Here is a 25350-nt window from a genome sequence, read left to right as displayed (position 1 = left end):
TCTCAATCAGATGGTTATCATATACTAGCATCAGTGTAATATTAGTTTTGTATTTTTTTAATCGATAAGTCAGGACGGAAGGAGTAGTAGGTATATAAAGCAGAGGACAACTCAGGGTCGGGTCGCCTTAAATAAAAAGAAGTCACTTGGAGGGTGGCCGCGGAGGAAAAGAAAATGTTAGAAGCGTTCGAAACGTGGTGTTACAGGTGAATGATGGGGATACCGTGGATAAAGAAGGTTAGAAATGAAGAGGTATTAGAAAGAATAGGAGAACAGAAGACTCTATGGAAGTTAATAAGAAATAGGTGACATAGGTTGGTACGACACCATCTCAGGCATGAGGGTCTAGTCAGAGAAATATTAGAGGCAGAAACGGGAGTTGGGAGGGGTAGAGGTAGACCTAGATTAGATTACTTAGGACGGACGACCTTATGATGATGATTTTTTACTCCCATATTGTTTATTTATTAGATTAGATTAAGTGTGATTCAGGGTGTTTATGTAAGAGCCAAACTCTAGTATATTTTATTTTTTTAACGTTTAAACCTTGTATAAGGCTATCGATGTGCAGTTCAATAAACAAATTCACCAATACACCAGTAATTAGTATTGGTCAGTCACTGTAGAACAGTTGTTGTTATAATAATGTGAAATTATATGCATTTATGGGTATGAACCATATTGACGCTGTAGGGACGAAGTCCTTGACTTCAAAAAAGCAGAAAACGTTGGCTTTTCTCCTGTGAGAGTATATTTAATTTTAAAGGAACAGTTGCTACATCCTTATCGTTTACGGCTAGTGCAAGCCTTCCTTGAAACTGATTTTAAACTGCAAGTGCATTTATGTCGGTGGTTTTAAATTAGTTGCATAGGATATTGTTTGCAGACAAATATGTTTCTCGTGGGTCGGTATTTTGAATTTTCACAATAATCACTATTGGCGCTACTCAAATTCGCGTATAAAACATCCTTCGCGATTGCAAGAATTGTTTTGGGTGACTTTTTTGGTAAGTTTACTTTCAACTACCCAACCACCCACAAAAAAGCCAACGCGCCTTGGCAATACCTCAATGGTGGTGTGGAAATTTATCGTTACCTCTATAAAATTACAGTTATCAACCAATGTTTATGTAACTTACATTTTTTTATGTGTTCGTACATTTACAGAGTGCTGCCTTAATTGATTTAGTCTAAACATTATGTGTAGTACTAAATATTTTATATTTATCGTAGACGTTTGATAATCGGCAATGTTCACATTCTCCATCCATGCAGCCGCAGAGTTTTTATCACACTGCGCTATTCGGTAGACACCTACGTTGCCCTTAACGACACCGCTGAACTCACCATGCAATTGTTTATTGCATTTAGTTTACACCCTTCAAAGCTCGATACTTATTGCTATTACACCCTGTATACTATGTTCTGTATAGAGAAGTAGTTAGGTATTAGTTAGTTGCCTAAGTATTTTCCTTAGAAATTGAATTAAAAAATAAAGTAAAAGAATTAAAACACTTGGCAAGTTTCACAATGTTAATTTATTTCTCTGACGATGTGTGTGTACTATTACACCTTTGTATACTCTTTGAAAATGGTTTTAACACAAAAATAAATAAACATTGTGAAACTTGTCAAGTGTTTTAATTCTTTTACTTTATTTTTTTAAAAAATGTTTCACCAAGTGCCAAGCGAGTCTACAATTAATAGAAATTGAATTAAATTGCAGCTTTCAGTAATAATAAAAAATCAGAAGACGATCAATGAATTTGAAAATACGTTATCTGTAAGTGAAGAGGTGTAGATGTTTCCTGTAGTATAATTTCGGTTTTATGGTTTGCACATAAGTACATATAGAGTTGGTTCAAAACATAAAAGAAAATTGTTGAACTGGTCATGGTGACAATGATATTTGATGGTGTTTTTTTGCTACCAATTAAAAAGCAGCTTACGGTGACAGCGATTGAGCGACTTAAAAAGACAAATTAACAGTTATGCCCATTCTTGTTCTCATTGTTCCTCTAACAACGGCGACAAGAAACGCTTCCAAAAAATTGCTGTGGAGCGATCCATTCCCATGAAATAAAGGCTATATTAAAACTTAATTGTAAATAAAAACGCACTGATGGATTCTTATGGATGATACTTTTTGGAAAGGAGGCAAGCGCCAAATTTAAAAAAAAATTCCATAAAGAGCACACCATGTCGCAGGGGATGGCTTAATCTACATTCTGTGAAAAGATCAATTGTCAATCTTACTTTTGTAATAATTTGTGAGGTAAACGTTTAAATAATATCTTTAAATCTTTAACCACCTGGAAAATTTTTAATCGCAATTTTTTTTTTCGGAAATTTCTGGAGCAGGTCGATTTTGACTTCTAGAAGGAGATCTTTTGATTGTAAATTCATAGATTTAAGGTCATCGTTCTAAACGGATTGGTAACCCCTTTGTGAGTTATAACTAGTTTTCTACGGCGGTCGCCGCTTCTCCGTGCCCAGTTTCCACATTTTTCTATCATAGCACATATGCTCTTCTAGATTCCTGTTTTCCATTGCTTCGTTGATATCGTCCCTCCAGCTTCTTCTAGGTCTTCCTCTCTTCCTTCTTTCCAGCGGTATCCATTCTAAAACTCTTCTTGGCCATCTTTCTTTTCCCATTCTTTTTGTATGTCCAAACCATTTCAGTTGTTTCTTTTCTACTTCGTCTGTAGTATCGTTGTCAACGTCCAGGTCCCTTCTAATAACTTCATTTTTGATCCTTTCGAGTCTTGATCGTCTACAACTCCTTCGTAGGAAATCTATTTCTGTCGCATGTAATTTTCTTCTATTGCTTTTGCTTATATCCCAACTTTCCGACCCGTATGTAATCACGCTCTTTATTATCGCATTGTATATTCTCTTTTTAGTCTGTTTCCTTATGTTTTTGACGTGACAACGTCTTATAATTCGATGGAGCCGGCTGCACGCACGAAAAAACATGACTCATGCAGCGTTACCTCGCTCTGAGGCGTTCCATTTAAGGCTTGAAGTGCAAGCGAGAGCGCGGAACGAGCGACAAAGAGGCACAATCGGCCTCCGCGTTCGGCAGCGTTCGACATCTGTCTCTCTCCTACTTGAGTGAGCGATGCGTCCGCGTGGACAGCTGCTATACAATAATACATTTCCATTTACCTCCTTCTCTATATCCATACAAAATATCTATCAAACAAATAAAATTAAAATTTTCTTTTGAAAAATGAAACCATTCCATCAGTATTTTCTTATGACGTTGTCACGTTCAACTATCGTCAGTAAACCGACTTTACAGACAACCGATTTTTTTGCTCATAATATCGAATTTAGTGCTCCAATGGCTTGTCTCCCTTTACGTATCCTTTCTAGTATTTCATCGTGACTTGTTCCTTGCTTATTGAATAATACTTCCAGGTATTTACATTTCTCTACACCTCTTATTTCTTCTTTTTCACAACTAATGTAAAAACCCAATTTGAAACGTGGGCCGAATTATATAAAAAAAGTTCTCAAACAAGTTTTAATTGATTAACTGCTAAAATTGTAAACCATTCACTTCCATGCAGTAATAAAATCGTTATTCAATATTCTCTGGAATATTCAGCAGCATTTGAGAGGTTATTTCATTGCGTATAACCACAATTCGGTGGTGTAGATCTTTCAGAGAGGTTTCACACTTTCAATTGTCTCATAAGTTAAAATCCAATAGCATTAAATCTGTCGACCTTGAAAGTCATTCAATGGAACCCTTCTACTATCTCACTGTTTGGAAAACTGCCGATTCAAGATCTTCATAACTTGAGGGTAGATTAAATCTTCAAGCAAACCGAATAAGACTCGCCTCCAAATTATGTGCTAGAAAAAAATGGACCAACAATACTGCAATATTTCCCAAAAATCCTCCCTCACGCATTCACTTTCTCCGGAACTGCGAATGCCGTTCTCTCATAATTGTAGAATTCAAATCATTCCAATTATCTGAGATTGTTTGTTGATATATATAAAATTGGGATTATTTACAATTCTTTCACTCATCTCCTCCCAAAATTACGTACGACGATCTGGAATCTAAATGATTTTCGTTAAACTCTTTCACGAGATAGAACCCATGTCGATGATCGTTGATTTTTCAAGATCTCTTGAAGGTATTCCTAAACAGATTCCAATGTTCTGGTCCTTGATGTAGGACTCAGTTTAACATCTCCCACATGCTGGTAGAACTTCAAACATGAAGGGCTAATTAGCGATATATTGGAAGAATAAACAGAAGCTGGAACTTAAAAGGGACAGAGTTGGACTTAAATTAGATTACTGTCCGCAATTAGTTAGAGGTGTATGTAGATTACTCTAGTTTTCTAGAAATGCGAAGATTGGTTCAAGATAGAAAGAGTCTTCAGGCTGAATGTCTTACGATGATGACTGAGCTTTTCCAGTTTTTTATCCGTTTATCTTTGATAGGTACTCAGTTGTAAAGGATAATGTATGATCATTTAAATCGAAAAGGTATACTACGAAAATTATAAATTTTATAATTGAAATTTGCTAAATATTACAAAGTCTTTATACTGTTCATTCCTTTTAAGATGTGCAACCTTAAAAGTAATTATAATGTTAATTTATAGATAAAACAAAAACCGGCTTCAGACTATACCTACATGTACAAACTTAAACTAAAAAATAGAAAATAAAAAGTGCATTATAGAACAGTCGATAAAATCATTGATACTGATATATATTTACAGTTGTATTTTCTACTTTTTGTTTGTAGATATAGATCTAGTCTTGAATTCGGCTTTCGTTTTTTTTTTTCTAAAAATTAATTTATTTTTCAATTTTTGATGTGTATGTTTGCTGTTGTTGATTTTTTCCGGTATCATCTCAGCAACATGAGATGAAAAGTACCAGATGTAAATATTTCAAATAGAAAATATATAAAACACATTATGCGTCCCTATAAAATTTGAGGGTAGCCCTCGATTTTTCTGGGATCCTATACTCTTTTAAACAAGAAAAAACTTTCTCGAGTCGGTCCAGGGGTCTTTGGATAATCAGGAAACAAACATAAAAAAAATGATTCCTACGAATTGAGAACCTCCTTTTTTGAAGTAGGTTAAAAATTTCTTCACCGGATCGAAATAAATTTTTTGTAATTCAACGATAATTTCAATTAATCCTCATCATTTCCTGCAAATCTTTGCTTCTCTGAATAAATCCACTTCTAGAAATAAAATCCTGGAATTCTTAGAATTCCACCAGGGTGTACACCAAAAATCCTCTACGGTGTACCCCTTAACCAAAACCATACTTCCTATTAACTTTTCAATTCTTCCTTATAAGCCACATTCGATCAACCCCTACAAATAGTTCATTTATTACGCACGACCTTATATTTTTCTGTTGCTGTAAGTAAACATGCAGTTTTGACGTTTTTTAGCCTGTGTGTACGTGCGACACAATGTGTAAGATAAATCGTTGTGCAGCAATTGTTACGCAAAAATGTGCACACGAACCTGCATACAAACGTACATCGTACATGTAGATATATAGTTATGTCGTGTACACTGTTGTTCAGTAATAGTCAGCAGCTCCAAGTAGCAATCGTTGCCTGCATACCTACCGATGTTAAAAATTGTGGTCAGAACTAAGCACTGACTGATAACTATTCGAGCGGCAAATTTATCTTACATTACACGGTAATAGATAGCGCGATGCAGATTGAATTTCGGTGCAGTTTTACTTCAGTAGCGGCTCGTGATTAACAATTGAAAAATTTATTTGATTCTTTTGTTTCATGCAAACGCGATTCGATTCGTGTTTGTTGCGTAAGGCCTGACTTGGACAGGAAAAGGATAATGCTCGTATACGAGATACTCTGTTTAATGAAGATATTTTATTTCTTAGTAGTGTAATTTATTATTTATAGAAATAGATGCCTATAATAGTAATAGGTACCAATAGGGCAGTCATTAATAAGTTGGAATGTAGTAATATCTAGCTGTAATACCTAAATAACTGCTTTTTAAAATTCACATGGTTCTTTGTATTCTACAAAGACATTAAGGACCCCACCAAATTTTTGTCTTTCTGTATGTTTTGCTTAATCTTCGAATGGACTGAACTGATTGTGATGATACTTACAAATATAAAGAGACGATTCTCAGGAGTGACCTAGGTCATTGCTTTTAATTGTATTTATTATAAACAATTAGGTATTGAATAAAATAATTCGAAGTGGTCTGTATTCTGTCGAAACTGCCAGACGCGGATCGCGATTTCGATCTTTTTAGATATCTTCAGCGCGTCGCAGGCAGCAGTATTTTCTGAAACGCACAATTAGGTATTGCTTCACGCTGATGAAGACGTAAGTAGAAGCTATGTAGTTCTCGAATAAAAGTGCAAGATATGAAAAAAATTTTATTTAGGTATTAACCTAATCCGACTCTAAACTTATCCAAACAAACAAGGTAAAAAGATTAGGCGTGGCTTTTTTGGCTTTCCATATTTTTTTGTTGCTTAGGTTAGACTGGGTTATTGTTAAATTAAGTTAATGTTTTCAAAGTTCCCATTTTTACCTTAACTTCCACCTTCATCACATGGTTTTGGAGTTCTTGTATACAATTACTAATTTTATTTCTTTATCAAGCTTTATAGAATATATAACTCCGTCTTGGTGAATTAGTTTAGGCTTTTTCCACCTGCGAATATGATTCATTCCCTTCTCACTTGTTTTTTAACGTTTTCCTCTATATCGTTGCAAGATGAAACGCAGTTCACTTTATACAAATGATATTTTTAATAGTTGACTTATAACAGATTAGAAGAAGTGAAAGTAGTTCTTTAATTAGTCTTCAAACTGATAATCTTATGGCGATGATGATCATGATTTAATAAATCACGTAATTTTAATAAGATTCATTTAAAAATACCATATTTACACTAAAATTTAAAAAGGTAACAAAAAAAATCGTCTGTGAGTTATTTCTTAGAAAGTTTTTTTATATGAGTACCTATTATCAAAGTCAATTTTCTTAAACCATCAAACGTACTAATTTCTGTAGTTGACAGAGCAGAAACATCACATTTTGAGTCTCTTGCACTTGACATTTTAATTAATAAACTTTACCCCTAGCATTGACACTTATCCCTACTTAGATGTTATGAAATAAGGTGTCAATGTAACGAAGTAATTAGCAATTTTCTCGATACTTTACTGATTAAATAAGTTACTTCATTAATTATTTTAGGCTATTTTTACTGAATGCTGTTTGGAAGAACGACATATTTTAGAAAGTAATTCGGTTTAATTATATTCTTAATTACATATATACCTAAACAAGTAATGCAACATGGTCACTAAACATAGAAATTACATGTGTTATGATCACTGAAAAATTTCTACATCGTGAAATTTGTGTTTTGACTCCTACAAAGGCCACGACGCGTTGTGGCAAATACAGAAGGACCACATAGCGAAATTTGTGTTGCAGATATCATGGTATTTGACCACAACGCATTGTGACAATGAAGGAAACCCATGACGCGTTTAGAACAACTATGACAGGATACGACACACAATTCAACTTTTCTCGAAACTTTTTAGTAAGTATTAAGTTAATCCTTTGCCTTAAAATAATAAGATTAAATGTACACAGACAGAGAATGTTCCTATCCTTCGTTAATCTTCGCATTTACCTGAAATTAGAACATCCTATTTCCTTAACTATTTGTGAACAGTAATCCTATTTAAATGTGGTGTTGCAGGAAAACTCTATAGAAGTCAATAAGAAATAGGCGAGATAGGTTGGTAGGACACCTTCTCAGGCATAAAGAGCTAGTCAAAGGTATATTAGAGGCAGAAACGGAAGTTAGGAGAGGTAGAGGTAGACCTAGATTAGATAACTGGTAGCAAATAGTTAAGGATGTGGGTTTGTTCTAGTTTTAGGGAAATGCCAAGATTAGCTCAGGATAGGAAAGAGTGGAGGTGCGTGTCCAACCATTCTTAGGACTGAAGACCTCATGATGATGAATCCAATCTAGGTCTATCTCTTCTCCTCTTAACTCCTGTTCCTGCTTCTAATATGTTCCCAACTAGCCCTTTATGCCTGAGGTGTTCTATCAACCTATCTCGCCTAGTTTTTACTGACTTCCATTGCGCTCTCTGTTCTCCTACTCTTTTTAATACCTCAGTATTTCTAACCTTCGGTATCCACAGTATCCTAATCATTCGCCTGAAATTAAAAATGCATTCTACAATTAAAAACTACAATTTTTATACTATGTATAACAAAATATGACAGACAAATGTAAAGTAGTTACAGCTCAAAATAGTATTTAATTAAGCACTTAAAACGCGAATAACAATTTTTTAGAGGCATCTTAAAAGAATTTTTGATCAGCACCATTGTTCAGATTAAAGAATCGTCCCTAAAGAGTTTCTTTTTAACTCCGGCGAATTAGGACAATCTTAAGGGGCTCTTAATTGTGTCAAAACACATGATAATTTAGTGGACTGCTCTGTAATTTCTTGTGCCGATACCTGAAATTGGGTAATTGGCCAAACCTTCTCTTTCAACGTCTCTCACATCATTTTTTTTTCTTATAAATTACCCGATATTATACCTGCCTATTGTTGTGGCCTTACAAAAATACAGGAACATGTTTTCTGAAATAAAAGGTTTTTTCACTCAAAACGAAAATTTGGTAAGAATAAAAATTAAGGCATTTATAGTACGTACCTAAAACGAACCAAAGAAATTCTGCCATGTGTTTATGTTTATGTCAATCGAATTATCTTTACCAAACAATTATTTTAAATTTGTCGCGGAAGGAAAGAATTTGACCGATATTTTTTTAAAATAACTTCTGGTATGTTTACTTAACACTCAAGTAAGTATTATTAGTTTACGAAAATGCGTACTCATACTATTAAGTGCTCAACTACAGATATCCGCGTGACATGTTAGCACTTCAAAGGGCTATCTTTTAAAATACAAATGTGACAAATTTCTGTTCACCAATGTTCGGCGACGACAATTGTTTACGCAATTTATCGCTACAATTTACTCCTCTGGTACTTTAGTCATCTGTATTTTCATTAGTGCTCACGTGTAGGTACCCGAGTGGCATGTTAGCACTTCAAGAGGTTATTTTTTAAAATACAAATGCGACAAGTTTCTTTTCACCAACGTCCAGTGACAAAGATGCGACAATTTTTTACGCAATTTATCACCACAGTTTACTACTCCAGTACTTTATTCATCTGCATTTTTATGAGTTCATTGTTTACGTAGTTAATTACTACAATTTATTACCCTAGCACTTTTTTCATCTGTATTTTTATGAGTACTCATCAATAGGTACTTGTGTGAATATGATCACTTCAAGGGGCAATCTTTCAAAATATAAACGCGGTAAATATTATTTAACCAATGTTCGGCAACAGTGAAGCGACAATTGTTTACGCAATTTATTACTTCAGTTTACTACTCTAGTACTTTACTCATCTGTATTTTAAGAGAGGGCTCACCTAACGGGTACTTTAGGTGAGCCCTTCAATGGGTTATTTTTTAAAACACAAACGCGACAAATTTCTTCTCACCAACGTCCGGCGACAAAGAAGCGACAACTGTTTACACACTTTATTACTTCAATTTACTCCTCTGGTACTTTACTCATCTGTATTTTCATAAGTGCTCAGCTATAGGTACCCGAGTGGCATGTTATAACTTCAAGGGATTATATTTTAAAATACAAATGCGACAAATTTCTATTCAGCAATGTTCAGCGACAAGAAAGGGACAATTGTTTGCAAAATTTATTACTACAATTTACTACTCTGGTACCTGTAGGTACCCGAGTGGCATGTTAGCACTTGAAGAGCTTATTTTTTAAAATACAAATGCGATAAATTTCTATTCAGCAATATTCGGCGACAAAAAAGGAACAATTGTTTACGCAACTTATTACCATAATTTATTACTCTGGTGCTTTATTCATCTGTATTAATGAGTGCTCACCTATAAGTACCCGCTTGATATGTTAGCACTTCAACGGGTTATTTTTTGAAACACAAACGCGACAAATTTTTTTTCACCAACGTTCGGCGACAAAGAAGCGACAATTGTTTAAGCAATTTACTACTGCAATTTGCTACTCTGGTGCTTTATTCATCTGTATTTTCATGAGTGCTCAGGTACGGGTACCCGCGTTATATACCTTAGATTAGCATTTCAGGGGACTATTTATTAAAATACAAACGCGACGAATTTCTGTTCACCAAAGTTCGGCGACAAAGAAGCGACAATTGTTTACGCAATTACTTTTTCCCTAATTCTTTAGTCAACTTTATTTCCATGATTGGTAGGTGGTGTTTATATACCTGCATGTGAAGTAAGCATTAGAAAAATAAAGACACAAAGTTTTTTCATTCATGACAAATTTACGACAAATAATCCAATTTGTGCTCCTTTGAAGTCTTTCGTTGAACATGATCGACATTTAATGTTTAGCATTTCAACTAATTCTTTAGTTATTACTCCAAGAATTCAGAAATAAGTATATTGTATCAAATAAATATTGCAGTCCGTGCCTACCTACAGTGTTTTATAAATTGAACACGGGTACCTACTTAAAATACAGGTTGTATAACAGGACACGTATGAATTTGCTACAACAATAGCATCGCTATGGCAACTTGCAAACAAAACGAAAACAATCGGTAACAATGAGCAAATGTAATCGTTGAGAGAATATAAAGTACCCGATGCCGCTAACAATTAACATGTTTTCTTACCAAATGCCGTGGCACGTGTTTATGATTCCATTATTTGTTAATATCGCGTAATTAATTAGATACGTTTTACTCGCGAAACTGTCTGAATGCAAAAACAAATGCTGTTGCATTGTTGTCACATGATGTGCGGTGCGACTGTGTATCGTGTCGACGAACGGACGCTGTTGCAGCAGTAATAACTGCCGATGCTCCAATTGTTGGTCTGAAATACAATCGTTTTTTTTTTTGTATCGAAACCGCACTAGTTCACAACCAGTTCATTCAAGAAATGTTTTGTGCGGCTAATTGTGAACCGCACCGTTTTAAATATCAATTAATTTATTCGGCCACTGAATTACGGTCTTTTTGTACAACTACGAAACCAAGGTAAATGTCAGTTTACCTCCTTTACTACATGATGTATTGATGCGGTCTGTTTTTCAATCAGCCTATTGTTTGTTACTACTATTACGATCTTTTCATAGTAAAGATGTCATTTTTCCTGTTCAGTTTTCATTAATAATTCATTGTAGTTGACGATTGAATTACATTTTTGTAGTTTAATAAATCGCTTTTTGGATGTTAACTGAGGAAGTGATTCATGAAATTTTAATTTCCAAAATTTCTTCCAATTTTGTAGCAAAATCGGAAATTTTTTGAAACGCCGAGGCTGTCGATATTATGTTAGTGGTTAGACATTTATTGAACTAATGAAACTCTAAAAAAACTTTTAAACTTTTGGATGTTTCGTTCCCATCCACCACTAATGGTGGGGGGCGGGCAATCCCTCCAGACTACGCCAGAAGGTAGGACGGAAGGCCCTCTTCGGCCTGCTTTCAGGAATCGTGGGAATGGGTGGGTGGTGGTTCTAGTGAGAAAGATGAGACGAACGAAATGAAGACAGAGAATGAAAGAATATCTGTGGAATATTACTGCCTCAGCATTTGCCTAAAAGATCCAAGGAAACACAGAAAAAACTTGGAGCAAGGCAGACGGACCCGGAATCGAACCGGCGTCCTCCCGAATGCTATGCAATGATCTAAACCTCTAGGCCATGCCGCTCGGGAGGTCAGTGAAACTCCTAAAGGGCGAGCTTATATAATATCCAAGTACTGCCATCTACCGGGAATTTGCTGCTACTGAAGTATTTCATGTATTAGACAAGGTCTTACTAGGGTATCAGCTTATCTAACTGTTACACCCAGTAAACGATGATACACTGTTACACTTGGACGTTATGTCATATGCCTAAGTGTTTTACAAAATGCGTGTGAACGATTAGCCTTAAACCATGATTAAACAAGCATTATTTAGTAATATAAAGAAGGAAATATTAGGAAGGAAGTCAGATAAGTATATACACTGTCAGCGCTACCTTTTAATCTATATATATATATATAATTTTAAAAACAGGACGACTTTAGGGGCATACAGGGGCAAAAGATTAGTTTGCTCAGATTTACAGATGATATAGCAGTACCTATTAGCATCTAGGAAGAAGGAGTAAAAAATTGAAGCGGTATTGGCAAAATTATGTAGTATGAGAATAAATAGAAGTAAAACAAAAATGTTGGTATGCTGGGGCAGAAATAGGGAAAGAGTGAATATAAAGATAATAAACGAAAAATTAGACGAAGTCGCCGACTTTCGGTATTTAGGAAGTCAGATAATTCAGAATGGATGGAGCAGTAGACATACAAAAACTAAAAACAAATAGAAGTTACTTCTATGTTCGCGAACGGTAGGTTGGTAGGGCATGAAGGACTAGTCAAATGTGAGAGGTTCTAGTTTTAGGGAAATACGAAGATTTACTCAGGATAGTAAAGAGTGGAAGTCTTAGGACTGATGACGAAGACCCTACGGTAATGATGATCATTTTGTAATGAAGAATAATTATAATTTAAAAAATAAAGCTGAACCAACTCTAACCTGACCTTATCATTATATCGGGTTAAATTAACCTTTAGGGTGGGCCAGCAAATGGGTCAAAACTTTCAATGCATGGGTCCGTAGCTACGTTTCTGCTGTTGATAAAGCTATTTCGACAAATATATATAAAAAATGCAATTAACATTTGTTAGAGCAGAATTTTCATTTCTTTATTTCTACAGCTTCCTAGGCTATTTTAGTTGAAACTTCTTAACCCGAACTAATGTAAAATTCCATTATAAAAATATGTATAAGAATGTCAACGGCTTTTCCTACAGATATAATAAGCTTATAAGGAAACGTCAATATGTGAGATTTATGTTACAACATGAATACCGAAAAAAATGAAATAAATAAGTAAGTACAGTTAAATGAAAACATATTAATGTGCGGTAGGTACGTCTCACAAAGTTTCTTTTAAACGAATTGTCATATTTAAAGTCAGGTAATTCAGATTAAAGTACTGTACCTATTATTAGAAAAGCTTTCCTTATTAATACGAAAAATTAGATCAACTTAGTCATTTTAGTTTAAATTATTTGTTTGCAAACATTGCAATAATGAATTATTTTACATACGTTATTATTTCTTAGGTTATGTTAAGTTTATAAAGGTAGTTTAGAATTACATGGGTTATGACCTTGGATTACGCAGTGACAAAACTTACTATATAACTGCATGCTAGAATGCATGCACTCTCCTTAACTTGTTGATCAATAGTGATCATATTTGAATTTTTTATTTTGAAAGGAAATTTTCAAACATTTATGAAATACTAACCTAATCTTTTTTATTGTACAAGAAACATTGTTAATGCTAATTAGTTGTTTAAGTATAGGATATGGAAAGTATTGTAAACAGTTTCCTAGTTTCCTAGGTAAATATGTTTTTGTGATAGATACAAAACCATGATTTTGATGGCTCCGCAGTTTGTTTATTGAAGTTGAAAAATATTTAAGGGAAGTATCGATATTAATTTTTGCTCTTTTTGAATTACACAAATACGTATTTTTTTATTTACATGTAGCAATACAGATACAAAAACTGTCTGATGACAGAACCACGTTACATTTCTAATAATATTTACCATTTACCTTATAATGATTCAAGGGTATTAATTTTTTCCGTGGGGCAATTCCTTTTTGGAGCATTTTTTCTGGGGGCTTTTTTCTCGGGGGATTTATTTTCGGGGCTTTTGTTTTCCGGGTTTTAATTAATTACCATTAAATGTAATGTGGGTTGTTCTAGTTTTAAGGAAATGCGAAAATTAGCTCAGGTTAGGAATGAGTGGAGATACGTGTCCAACCATCACTCTTAGGACTGACGACCTTACGACGATGATGATGATAACCATTAAATGCTTAACCATCGAATGCTACCCCACGTATATCACTACATAGTATAAAACAAAGTCGCTTTCCGGCTGTCTGTCCCTATGTATGCTTAAATCTTTAAAACTACGCAACGGATTTTGATGCGGTTTTTTTAAAAGATAGAGTGATTCAAGAGGAAGGTTTATATGTATAATACATGCATAATATAGTAGGGAAACACTGATAATTTTAGAGGTTTCTAATGTGATGTCGTAGAGAAACACATTTTTTGCGCTTACATTGCAAATGCTGGCTGAATCCTACGAGATAGATCAAAATAATGTACTACAATATTGTACATCTTAAAAGGGTCTACAAAAAAGTCCGGGATGGTATATGTCTATCTCTTAGGGATAACCCACAATAACCATTTTTTATCCTTTACTTTTTACGAGAATTGTATGCAATACAGCATTAATCCTTATCCAATTAAGTACTTTTAAATACATTGTGCATTTAATATAGATCAATATGGCCCTTTACAGCATGTAATTTAAATGAATATTTTGGAAGTTATTACAGATTTAAAATGCAGGGACATAGCGGTTGCGGCGGTACCGACCGGGAGGCCGGTTTGTATTGCCTAATGACAAAAACACTGTGAATGTTGTATATAAAGACATTCTGTAGTATATTTAGTATGTTCAGGGGGTATCTTTTGAAGATTTCCCCTTTTCGATAATAATCTAAACAAAACAAAAATATATTTAGTATCAGCATTGCACCCGTGCGAAGCTGGGGCGGGTCACTAGTATTATATATATATATGAAAAGAGAAAAATATTGTTTTTTTTTTAACTAATGCATAGCCAACTATGGTTCCTATTTAAAACAAGAATACAAGTTTATGTCATAACTCGAAGGGCATGACTTTCTTTTAATTTTTCCAACACCACTGCATTCTATGTAATATTACAAACGACCAAGATGTAGACATGTTCCGAAAACTAGAAATTTTTTAATTTGTTTACAACTCGAAAACAAAAGACGATAGCAAGTTTTTGAAAACACCAATAAATTTGTTTCTCAAGAAAAAAAAAAAAGAGAAATATCTCTTATGGTTACTGAGTCCTATGCAAACGTCTAAATTTGCCCACCCAGTACTAATTCCTATTTGTCCGGTTTTATTTTAAACTAGTTCAGAGGTCGAATTGATGTTAGTAGGGCTAGAAATGCCCACCGCATCTTTATGTGCACTTTGAATTAATTATTAAACCACAAAAAGCGTTATACATCTACCCGGGAACGTTTATGGGGAGAATGAAAACGAACCATTCCTTCATTGTACTCGACTTAAAGAAACTTACAGTTATATTATTCACGTGTAAAGATTTAATACAGAAAACCACATTTGATGCTAGAACATCCTTACGTATTCACTACGTGTAGAGGGTATAGTGACCTCCGCAGGTCATTGTATGCTAATTAGCTCATTTAGCCTTATCAGAGGCGATTGTCAAATGTTCCATATCGAGAGAAATTAATGCAAATGTGAGGAAAACCCGACCTGCAAACGATTCGGATACAAATAATATTATTTGGGTCGACATTAATGCTGCAAAATGACAAGGACTTACTTGTATGCCTTTTGGATGTTAAATAAATGTAAATTTTTGGCTAGTAGGTACCTATATACATATACTTTTTTCTAATTAGAAATTTACCTGTTTCATTTTATAGGATAAACTCATTGCAAAACTTTTTCATGGTTAAACTTTTTTATTTTCTTTCACTTCTTTTGTTAGGGTCATTTATGTAAACTTTGCGTATCTTAACATTGCGAATAATTTGCTTTTATACGGGTATCTACTGGTAAGTTGTTCTATAATCCGTTGTCCATTGTATATGAATAATCCATTTATAATATGAAATATTCTCAATTTTTTACCCACTACACACTACCTCAAATTAATGAGGGAAAAATTGTTGCTGTTGTCACACCCCCGCCGGGAATCGAACCCGGGCTCTTTGGTGTATAGTATCTAGTAATACAGTATATAGTTACATTAGTTCGACGGATATGTGACTATTAGTACGATTTGTCGTTGTTGCTGTTGTCATCTCTCATAGCTTAGTGGTCAAAGCATTGGCGCGTAAACCCAAACAGCCCGGGTTCGATACCCGGCGGGGGTGTGACAACAGCAACAATTTTTCACTCATTAATTTGAGGAAGTGTGTAGTGGGTAAAAAATTGAGAATATTTCATGTTAAAACTAACTCCCTTGGGGAAGATTTCTACATTGTATGTAAATCCATTTATAGTTGCAGTCTAGTACAGCTACTAATCAGATAGTTTATGCCATCCGTTCTTTTCATTTACAACATTTGTTATTTTACCTTTTCTCCTGAGTAACTTGAGACAATAGAATCAAACCTAACTGAAGTAAATTTTTTCCTATGATTTATCATTACCTTTTGAATACCATTCCATGTTTTTTAATATGTATATAACAGTAACGCCAACATATGTGTCGATCTATGGAGCAGTAAATTTAAAATGATAAAAAATAAAGGGCCATGTATTCTATCCTGTGACACGCCAGTATTAGTTACTCTAGCATTCGTGCTTCTTTTGTACTAATCAATTTAACATTTTGTGTTATATTTACTACTTTTTTTCTAATATCGCTCAAATTTAATATTAATGTGTTATCGTTATGTGATTGGTTTTGAAGGAATAGAAAATGACTCATTGCAAAATTATAGAGGTAATAGAATAGAGTAGGTAAACCCCATGTAAGTGAGGTGAGACGTGAGATAAAAAATACTGAAATCCCTCTTCTTTCTCTGTCTTTTTTTAATGGTACTTCTGAATGGCCGACATAGCTCACTACAAGAGTGTGCATGACACAAAAACAGAAACAAATAGGCTGCAAAAAGTCCCTATGAGCTTGTCTACTTTATTCTAGGGTAACGGTAGGGTATCGGTTGGAAAAAATTTAAAAAATATTCTTATGTACGAGGGTGGATTGATAAGTTTCCGGCCTAACCAAGAGATGACGCCACTAGGCCTACCTTGAGGTGACATTCTATAGTACCATCCTTGGATAGCTTGTAGCTATAGTTTCAGCCCGATCTCCTTGCTAGTGTAGGTTTGACAGCACGCTGAACAAGACGCCTCTGTGGTTTTCGTAAAAATGGAAAAGCAGGAAAATCGTGCTGTCATCAAATACTTTTATTTGAAGGGGTTAACGCCGAAGGAAATTAAAAAAGAGATGGACTCAACACTGGGGACATCCTCCCCGTCATATTCAACCGTTAAGCAGTGGGTTTCCGAGTTTAAAAAGGGTCGTGTGAGCACCTCTGATGGGCCTCGCTCAGGACGCCCCGTTGAGGTCACAACTCCAGATATGATCGAAAAAATTCATCAAATAGTGCTGGGAGACCGCAGATTGAAAGTGCGTGAGATAGCTGAGACCTGTAAGATGTCATATGAACGTGTGCAACATATTTTGCACCAACATTTGCATATGGAAAAGCTCTGTGCAAGATGGGTGCCGCGTTTGCTAACAGTCGACCAAAAATTGATTCGAAAAAACATTTCTACCGCAAATTTGTCATTGTATAAGCGTAATCCAAGCGAATTTTTGCGTCGATTCGTAACCGTTGACGAAACGTGGGTCCACCACTACACTCCTGAAACCAAAGAACAGTCTAAACAGTGGATTGGACCAGGGGAACCAACTCCAAAGAAGGCAAAAACAATTTTTTCGGCGAACAAGGTTATGGCTACTGTTTTTTGGGATGCAAGAGGTATTATATACATTGATTACCTTGCAAAGGGTAATACTATCACTGGTCAATACTACGCAGACTTATTGCAACGTTTGAGCCACGAGGTGAAAATTAAACGACCTCATCTGGCGAAGAAAAAAATCTTGTTTCATCACGATAACGCACCAGCGCACACGTCAATCGTTGCGACGGCTAAAATCAACGATCTAAAGTTTGAATTGATGCCGCACCCTCCTTACTCTCCAGACCTAGCCCCGAGTGACTATTTTCTGTTCCCTAATCTCAAAAAATGGCTTGGCGGTAAGAGATTTGCGGACAATGAAGAAGTAATCGAAGCTGTAAATGGTTATTTTGAGGAGCTTGACGAATCAGTCTATAGAGATGGCATGAATAGACTGGAACACCGCTATGAGAAATGTATCAGCCTTGGAGGAGATTATGTTGAGAAATAAAAAAAAAAAATTTTAAAAACCTTGTTTTTCTTGGTCATGCCGGAAACTTATCAATCCACCCTCGTATATAACAAACTATGTTTCAACTTCATATCTATGCGATCAGCTTCTACCTCCTATTCGAAGATCATGTATCTCCTTTTTCCTTTTCCTTACTGTTATGAGTTAAGATAATATCACTTAAGATTTCTAAAAATTTTTGTGTGGTGCCAACATTCCAACTTGTATACAATTCCTAGGAAATGTATACATTTCCTATGAAATTCCGATATTGTAGTAGGAAATGTATAAAACTAATACTTTCTGTGAATAAAACGAATAAGCTGAGAATGAGAGTTACCTGTAAATATCTACAATAAAGTGCGTACATATTGACATCTTTAATGCAATACATTTACGATTGCTATTTAGGAAATGGTTAGATTTCCTAGAAAATGCGTTTAATATAATTTATTTCACATATTTCCGGGCGATTTTAGAAATTACATACATTTCCTAGGAATTGTATACAATGACGAATTATACACATTTCCGTTAACAGATACACCATCTGCAGGGGTGCTTCATATGTAATTTAGGACTGTTAGATAGATAGGAATTTAATTTCGTCGGATTAAGATTCAGTTAGTTTTGATAATGAAAATTTAGTTTTGCCAAAATCTTACTATTTTTTGCATTTGTTTGACAGGAATTAGTTAAAATGCAGAATACAAAAATTTTTCTGGTCAACAGAGAAAGTAGGTTAATCAAAGAAATGTAATAAAAGTCTTCTATTATCGGTCACTTCGCTTGGATGATAAAGTGCGTTTTCGTTAAATTTAACTTGTTTTCACTATCTCACTAAACTGTATTTTGAATATCTGAACCGAATCGAAAATAATTAAGAACCCGTTTTTGGCAGTTAATTAAAAGTTAATAATTCGATTAATTTGAGACGGCTTCGGACAGAAAATTTCACCTGCTTGCATCAAGTGGACCATTCCAGTTCTCCGTTGTTTTTCTTTCGCGGTGCAGATCGAATTTCTAATAAATAATTATAGTCGTTCGAATTAGTTGATGGAAACATCTGCTGGTTTTCCTTTCGAAAACTCTCAGAAATGACGTCACGGATAACTGCTTCCGGTTCGACTGTTGAAAATTGGGAAAAAAGTGACAGCTGACGCACACAGATTTTACACTCGACAGCTCTATTGCTCACGCAGAAGCGTTTATGGTCAGCTAGTTGCGAAAGAATTCTCTTCGGTTTAAATAGGTAATTACTGTTTCGTGAAAATTTACTTTTTTTTATTAAATTTATATTTTATTACTGCCCATGGACTATGGGATAATATGGAGACGGAGTGTATACTACAGAGGTAGCGGGCTATTAAAGTAGTGTTGCCCAAATTCAGTCTTGGTCTTGTTCTTGCGTTTTTGCAAGACCAAGACCAAGAACAAGACCGCGTATTTTTAGCAAGACCAAGACCAAGACTGACCGTGCAAGACTTGAGCAAGAACAAGACATAGCCTGCAAGACTCTTGCGTCTTGCAGCTAGGACTTAGCGCTATTTCACTGAGTAGTTAGGTGTAACAGTTCGGTGTATAGGTAGGTACGCTTAGGAATTCTATGAGACGCAAAAAACTGTATCAAAGAATATGAAAAACTGGACCTATGCGCATTACGACTAATACCATAAACATAGCGAATAAAAAAATTATTAAAATCAAACTGAGTGCATGCATAGTTATGTTTTAACCATCGGCACTTTGATAATGCGGCATCAAAGGTTTTGTACTTACTTCTCAAAGAAATTTGCCGCTTTTCGGAAGTACATGGTTATGATACACGCGCCGGCGGCTTCTTTTGAAATCTAAAACAATCGTTGCCGCCACGCCGAAATCATAACATTTGACACTATTTGATTGCCGCCATAGGGTGTAGGTATACTCATGCAAAATAATTTCGAATTTTTTTACACGCTTTATATTATTGTTTGATTTGCGGCGGCATCCTTATCATAGAGCCGGCACGTGGCGAGGCGGCGCGGTAGAAAGCAAGGATCATAAATGTTTATTAAGAAACAGTTACTTCCATGGAAAACGACATATAGGTCAGTTGATTTTTCGAATTTCTTATCAAATCTTCAGTTATTTATTAATCTGCTTGATCTTTACTATGGCTATATTCATTCAAGCTCACAATGTTCCAATTCTAATACGTTTTTCTAGGATTTAAAGTAAACTTTAATAAATAGTAATAGACTAATAGGTAATTGCAAGACTTGCAAGACTCTTGCTGCAAGACCAAGACCAAGACCAAGACTGGGAGCGCAAGACCAAGACCAAGACCAAGACCAGGTGTATTGGCGCAAGACCAAGACCAAGACTGGCTAAGTCTCGTCTTGTTCTTGCGTTTGGGCAACACTATGTATATTAAAGGGAAGGCGGCATCTTGTGCTTGGGTTATATTGACAGCTGATACTGAGCAACTGAGCATATTATTTACGGTGTAACTATCACTAATTATTTTGATTTATTTTGAAAAAACAATCTTAACTAGAATTGTACAGAGGAGGATAGAAAAAAGGGCGAAAGAACTATTAGGGGAAGATCAATTTAGGTTTAGAAGAAATAGAGGAATGCGGAAGCTTTATGAGTAACAATAGAGAAAACGATAGAAAAAGAAATAGTGCGTACATAGGATTTGTAGATTTAGAAAAAGCTTTTGACAATGTTAAATGAAATCAGATGTTAAATGTACTTAAAAATGTAGGGATGAGTTACAGAGATATATATAGATCAACAGGCAGTTATAGATCTGGGGATGAAAGTAGAGAAGTAAATATTAGGAAGGGAGTTAGAAAGGGATGCACACTGTCACCGCTAATTTTTAATCTATCGAAAACGCGATCAACATAATTAAAGACAGTACAACTGTAGGGATAGACGTACAGGGGCAAAAGATTAGTATGCTTAGATTTGTAGATGAAACAGCAGTAACAGCATGTATCAAGAAGGAGTTAGAGTTAGCTGAATAAAATAGAAGCGGTATTGACAAAACATTGTATGAAAATAAATAAAAGTAAAACAAAAAGACTGGAATGCAAGAAAAAATAGGGAAAGAGCGAATATAAAGATAGGAGATGAAAAATTAGAGCAAAAGGCATAGGATAGGGCAGAATTGAGTCGCCTTCAATAAAAAGAAGTCACTTGTATGTTCTCGGAAGGTTAACTTAGAAATTCGAAAAGGGTTGTTAAAGGTGTATGCTAGGAGCACAGCGTTGTACGGATTCGAAATGTGGTTTTACAGGCGAATGATGAGGATACCGTGTATAGAGAAGGTTAGAAATATAGAGGTATTAGAAAGAATAGGAGACCAGAGGACTCTATGAACTTACTGCTTATTTATTGAGGAATAACTGGTTCCAAAAACAATACCACTAAACATACCGATACACATAGGTACGTGCACTACAAAATTTTTTCGAAATTACAACCTCGTGCTTGAAGATAACATTCGAGAAGTTCTTCTTCCAAAAACGTCCCGCATTTGGCGTATTTCATTTGCAGAGATCATCACGCGGTTATATAAATTATGAGGATTGTGCACTGCGGTTTGGTGCATACAGAGAATTCCATCCACCATTAAGCAACGTTTGTCTGTAAAAAATTAGCCTCTCCAGTACTTTTCCTTCAAAGCCACTGACATAAGCCCACTCGCGGCTGAAAATCAGATCCAAGCAAGGCATGCAATGCTGCAAATGGTAAAGACGCAGAAAATGTTCCTTTAAAATTTGCTACATTGTCACATAAAAGGAAATAACGTTATCTGTCATTTCACGTGTACAATTTGGTGGTAATTTTCTATGCAATCAATAATTTCACCCTGTACAACGGCGAAGTGGTTCAATGGTTCGTAAATAAGTATCATATCACATCATTGTAACAACTGTACCAAATAACATACTGACCTACTCCAATGATTTATGTATTGCTGAATTCACTTATTGAATTGCACATCGATTGACTAAATACCCCGCAGTATAGATAAGTGGGGAGTTATATAATTGCCACACTTCGTATTGATAATGGTGTAAAACTGAAACGGTATTGTTAATAATAAATAAGTATAAGCTCTTACTTATATTTTGCTATAACAAAGTTCAATTATAAAAAATATAATCAATCAAGTCAACTTAAGGGTTACACAGCGTTTCGGTTTTCAATTAATATGTGTATATTGTAATACACAATAAACCTTTGTTTATGTTTTTATGTGTCCGTCTTAACGATTGCTTTACTTAATTAATTTTTAAATAGCTTGTCATTTTAAAAGTGCTGTCGATCACGTTTAGTTTTTATTTCTATACCTACTTTAAATGATGACCTTGGTTAAGGTATGACTTTTATTTTTATTCTGATGCTTTTATTGTGACAGTCTGACAACAGAATCTCTGTTACTCGTTTCTGGAAATCTACCTTATTCACAATCGACATTTATATGAAACAAGTTGGAGAATTTAATGCTTGCGTAAGTGAGTAACTCTCAAACGTAAAGGAATAGGAAAGAAAGCTAATTTACAACATAAAATAAAAACATGTTTTGGTCAAGTGCAATGTCGAATTTAAATAAATCGTGTGTTATACCATTTAATAAATCATGTTTTGAAATTTTAATTTACATTACTACTGCTACTCGAAAATCTTTTTATGTACCTATTTAACTTGCATTAAATTAACTGCAGCTTGACTAACATAACAGAGCAAGCGAAAATGACACAAGTTGAAGCATATCTGCACTTATATAAACTTAAAATAAGTGTTTTTATAGTTATGAATTCCTAATAATTAAGAGGAGTCCCCGTTACCGGTTTCAAATCGTTTAAAAATAATATTGTTATGTTCGTGGGTTTAACAAAATTAACTTCTAAGGCTGATAACGACAAAAACTATTTATTTACACTAATTATTAAGAAAATTAAAAACGCCATTAAATTATTACTAAACTTAGGTTATGAATTATTCTATTTATTTACACTACCGTTGATATATCACTATTCACTGCGCTATTTATTTCACTTCTATCACTGTCAATTTATTTCTGGATTCACTTCTACAACGGCCAATTTATTTCTTCTTCTCGGCGATCGTTTCTTCCTTTAAATACTCTTTTGTTTACATTCTGGAACCTTCTGGAAACATCCGGATAGATTCTTTTTTCTTTGAACTGTTTAACTGCTTTCCCAGAACGCAGGTACGACACACACATTTACAAATACGGCGCACATGAAGAAAGACTCCTGCGGCTAGTCGGCGAATCGATAAGCCGTTCACGCACACGTGTGCCCGATCACACACAAACACACTTGTGCTCGCTACAATATATATGTATAATAAATAATGTTTCCTTTGCTTTACTCCATCCGCCATTTTCATCGAACGTAAATACAAAAAAATAAATCCAGCGCTTATTTATAAGCAGACATTTTCCGATCGAAAAATCATGTACACCCTCTGTCGATCGTCGAATTTCTGCGAGCTATTTTAATAAACCAAACTGTTTTCTCCGTGATTAATAATATTTACCTGATAAATGTAATGATACCGTCTGCCGATGGCTTAGGCACAGGGTGTACGCAGGATTTTCGTTTGGGGAGGAGGCTAATTTTTAATTTAAGGGTGCTTCTTTTTGTATATAAATTGGGTCTAAATTTATTCTGTGTCTGTTTTCAATTACGATTAACATTTTCTTTTCATTCACTGTCTGGTCAATACAACTCTTCTTGATTTTCGACCATCCGCTTGCTCGGTTCGAACCCTCACCATAAACCATATTTCTTACATCATTACCTTTCCTTGCTATCACTACCCTCTACACATTTCTAAAAATCAATTTTACAACTTATTATAGTTTCTCATCTATAAATAGATCCTTCACTACAACTTGTTTCCATTATGGTGTTATCACTTTTTGTTTAGGGTATTAGTTTATTTAGGGGGGGGGGGGTTAAACCAACAGTTCGAGTTATCAACAGACAGTGTAAATGCATGTTATATAACTTTTTGATGAGATTTACCACTTAACTAGCCCAATTTCAACTTTGTCTCTTAATTCTGCCTAAGTGGTTCTTCAAAATGTTCAAATCCCTGTTTTATGGTCGAAGTACATGTCACAAAACATGGAATCTGTTATGTCGTACTAAGGGTAGGTGTAGAACGTTAGCCCTGTTCGGGCATCACCGATTGGATGTTTTTGATTAATTTTTTTTATGTTTTATCCCTGACTAAATTTCTAAGAAAGAACTACTTTCCCGTCCAAAGCATACGTCCGGCCAATATATTTGTCAACATTTAAGGGTGTAACGTATCGTCAGTATCTGTAGAGTAAACTTTTCTGTTTCGTTATTCTTTTCCAAAAGTCATACATCATAACGCAGAGTCTATAAAAATCGTCATCATGAGGTCGTCAGTCCTAAGACTGGTTTGACACGCACTTCCAATCCTTCCTATCCTGACCTAATCTTCGCATTTCTCTAAAACTAGAACAACCCACATCCTTAACTATTTGCGAACAGTAATCTAATCTAGGTTTACCTCTACTTCCCTTAGCATCCGTTTCTGCCCCTAATATGTCTCTGACTAGATCTTCATGCCTCAGAAGTTGTCCTACTAACCTATTTCGCCTATTTCTTATTGACTTCCATAGAGTCTTCTGTTCTCCTCCTATTTCTAATACCTCTGCATTTCTAACCTTCTCTATCCATGATATCGTCAACATTCTATAAAAATACCTTTGAGGTAAAGATTCATAACAACGTTATTTAGTTGTTGTCAAAAACGTTTCGAATTTTATTAACAATCAAGCTTTTAACTTAATAAACGATGTACTAATAATAGGTGATGGTTTAATTAATTGAAAAGAAGAACATTGTTGGATGTTGTAATACTGTTAAATAATTCGATTAGTTGGACATCACAAATTACCCAACATTTAAATGTTTGTAAAAACACGCTTTTAAGTAATGAGAATTTTGTGATAGATTAAAGTGAAGCTAATTACTACTCGTAAGCAATTAACGAATAAATCGTCAAAAATTAAGCA

General features: G+C 34.8%; 1 protein-coding gene across 1 annotated transcript in view; it reads left to right on the top strand.

Moving 5' to 3' along the window:
- The window catches only part of LOC108733644 (protein lozenge-like), a 93752-nt gene extending 86198 nt beyond the window's left edge, over positions 1-7554 (top strand). The window contains exon 4 of the mRNA XM_018464892.1: positions 7497-7554. Within this exon, the coding sequence (XP_018320394.1) occupies positions 7497-7528 (32 nt within the window). The 3' untranslated portion in view covers positions 7529-7554. The remainder of the gene's footprint in view (positions 1-7496) is intronic.
- Positions 7555-25350: the final 17796 nt, after the last annotated feature.

The sequence above is a fragment of the Agrilus planipennis genome, unplaced genomic scaffold, assembly GCF_000699045.2.
Source record: "Agrilus planipennis isolate EAB-ADULT unplaced genomic scaffold, Apla_2.0 scaffold67, whole genome shotgun sequence".
Taxonomy (NCBI): Eukaryota; Metazoa; Arthropoda; class Insecta; order Coleoptera; family Buprestidae; genus Agrilus; species Agrilus planipennis.
Note: the sequence above shows the minus strand (reverse complement) of the source record. Positions and strands in the feature narration are given on the sequence as shown.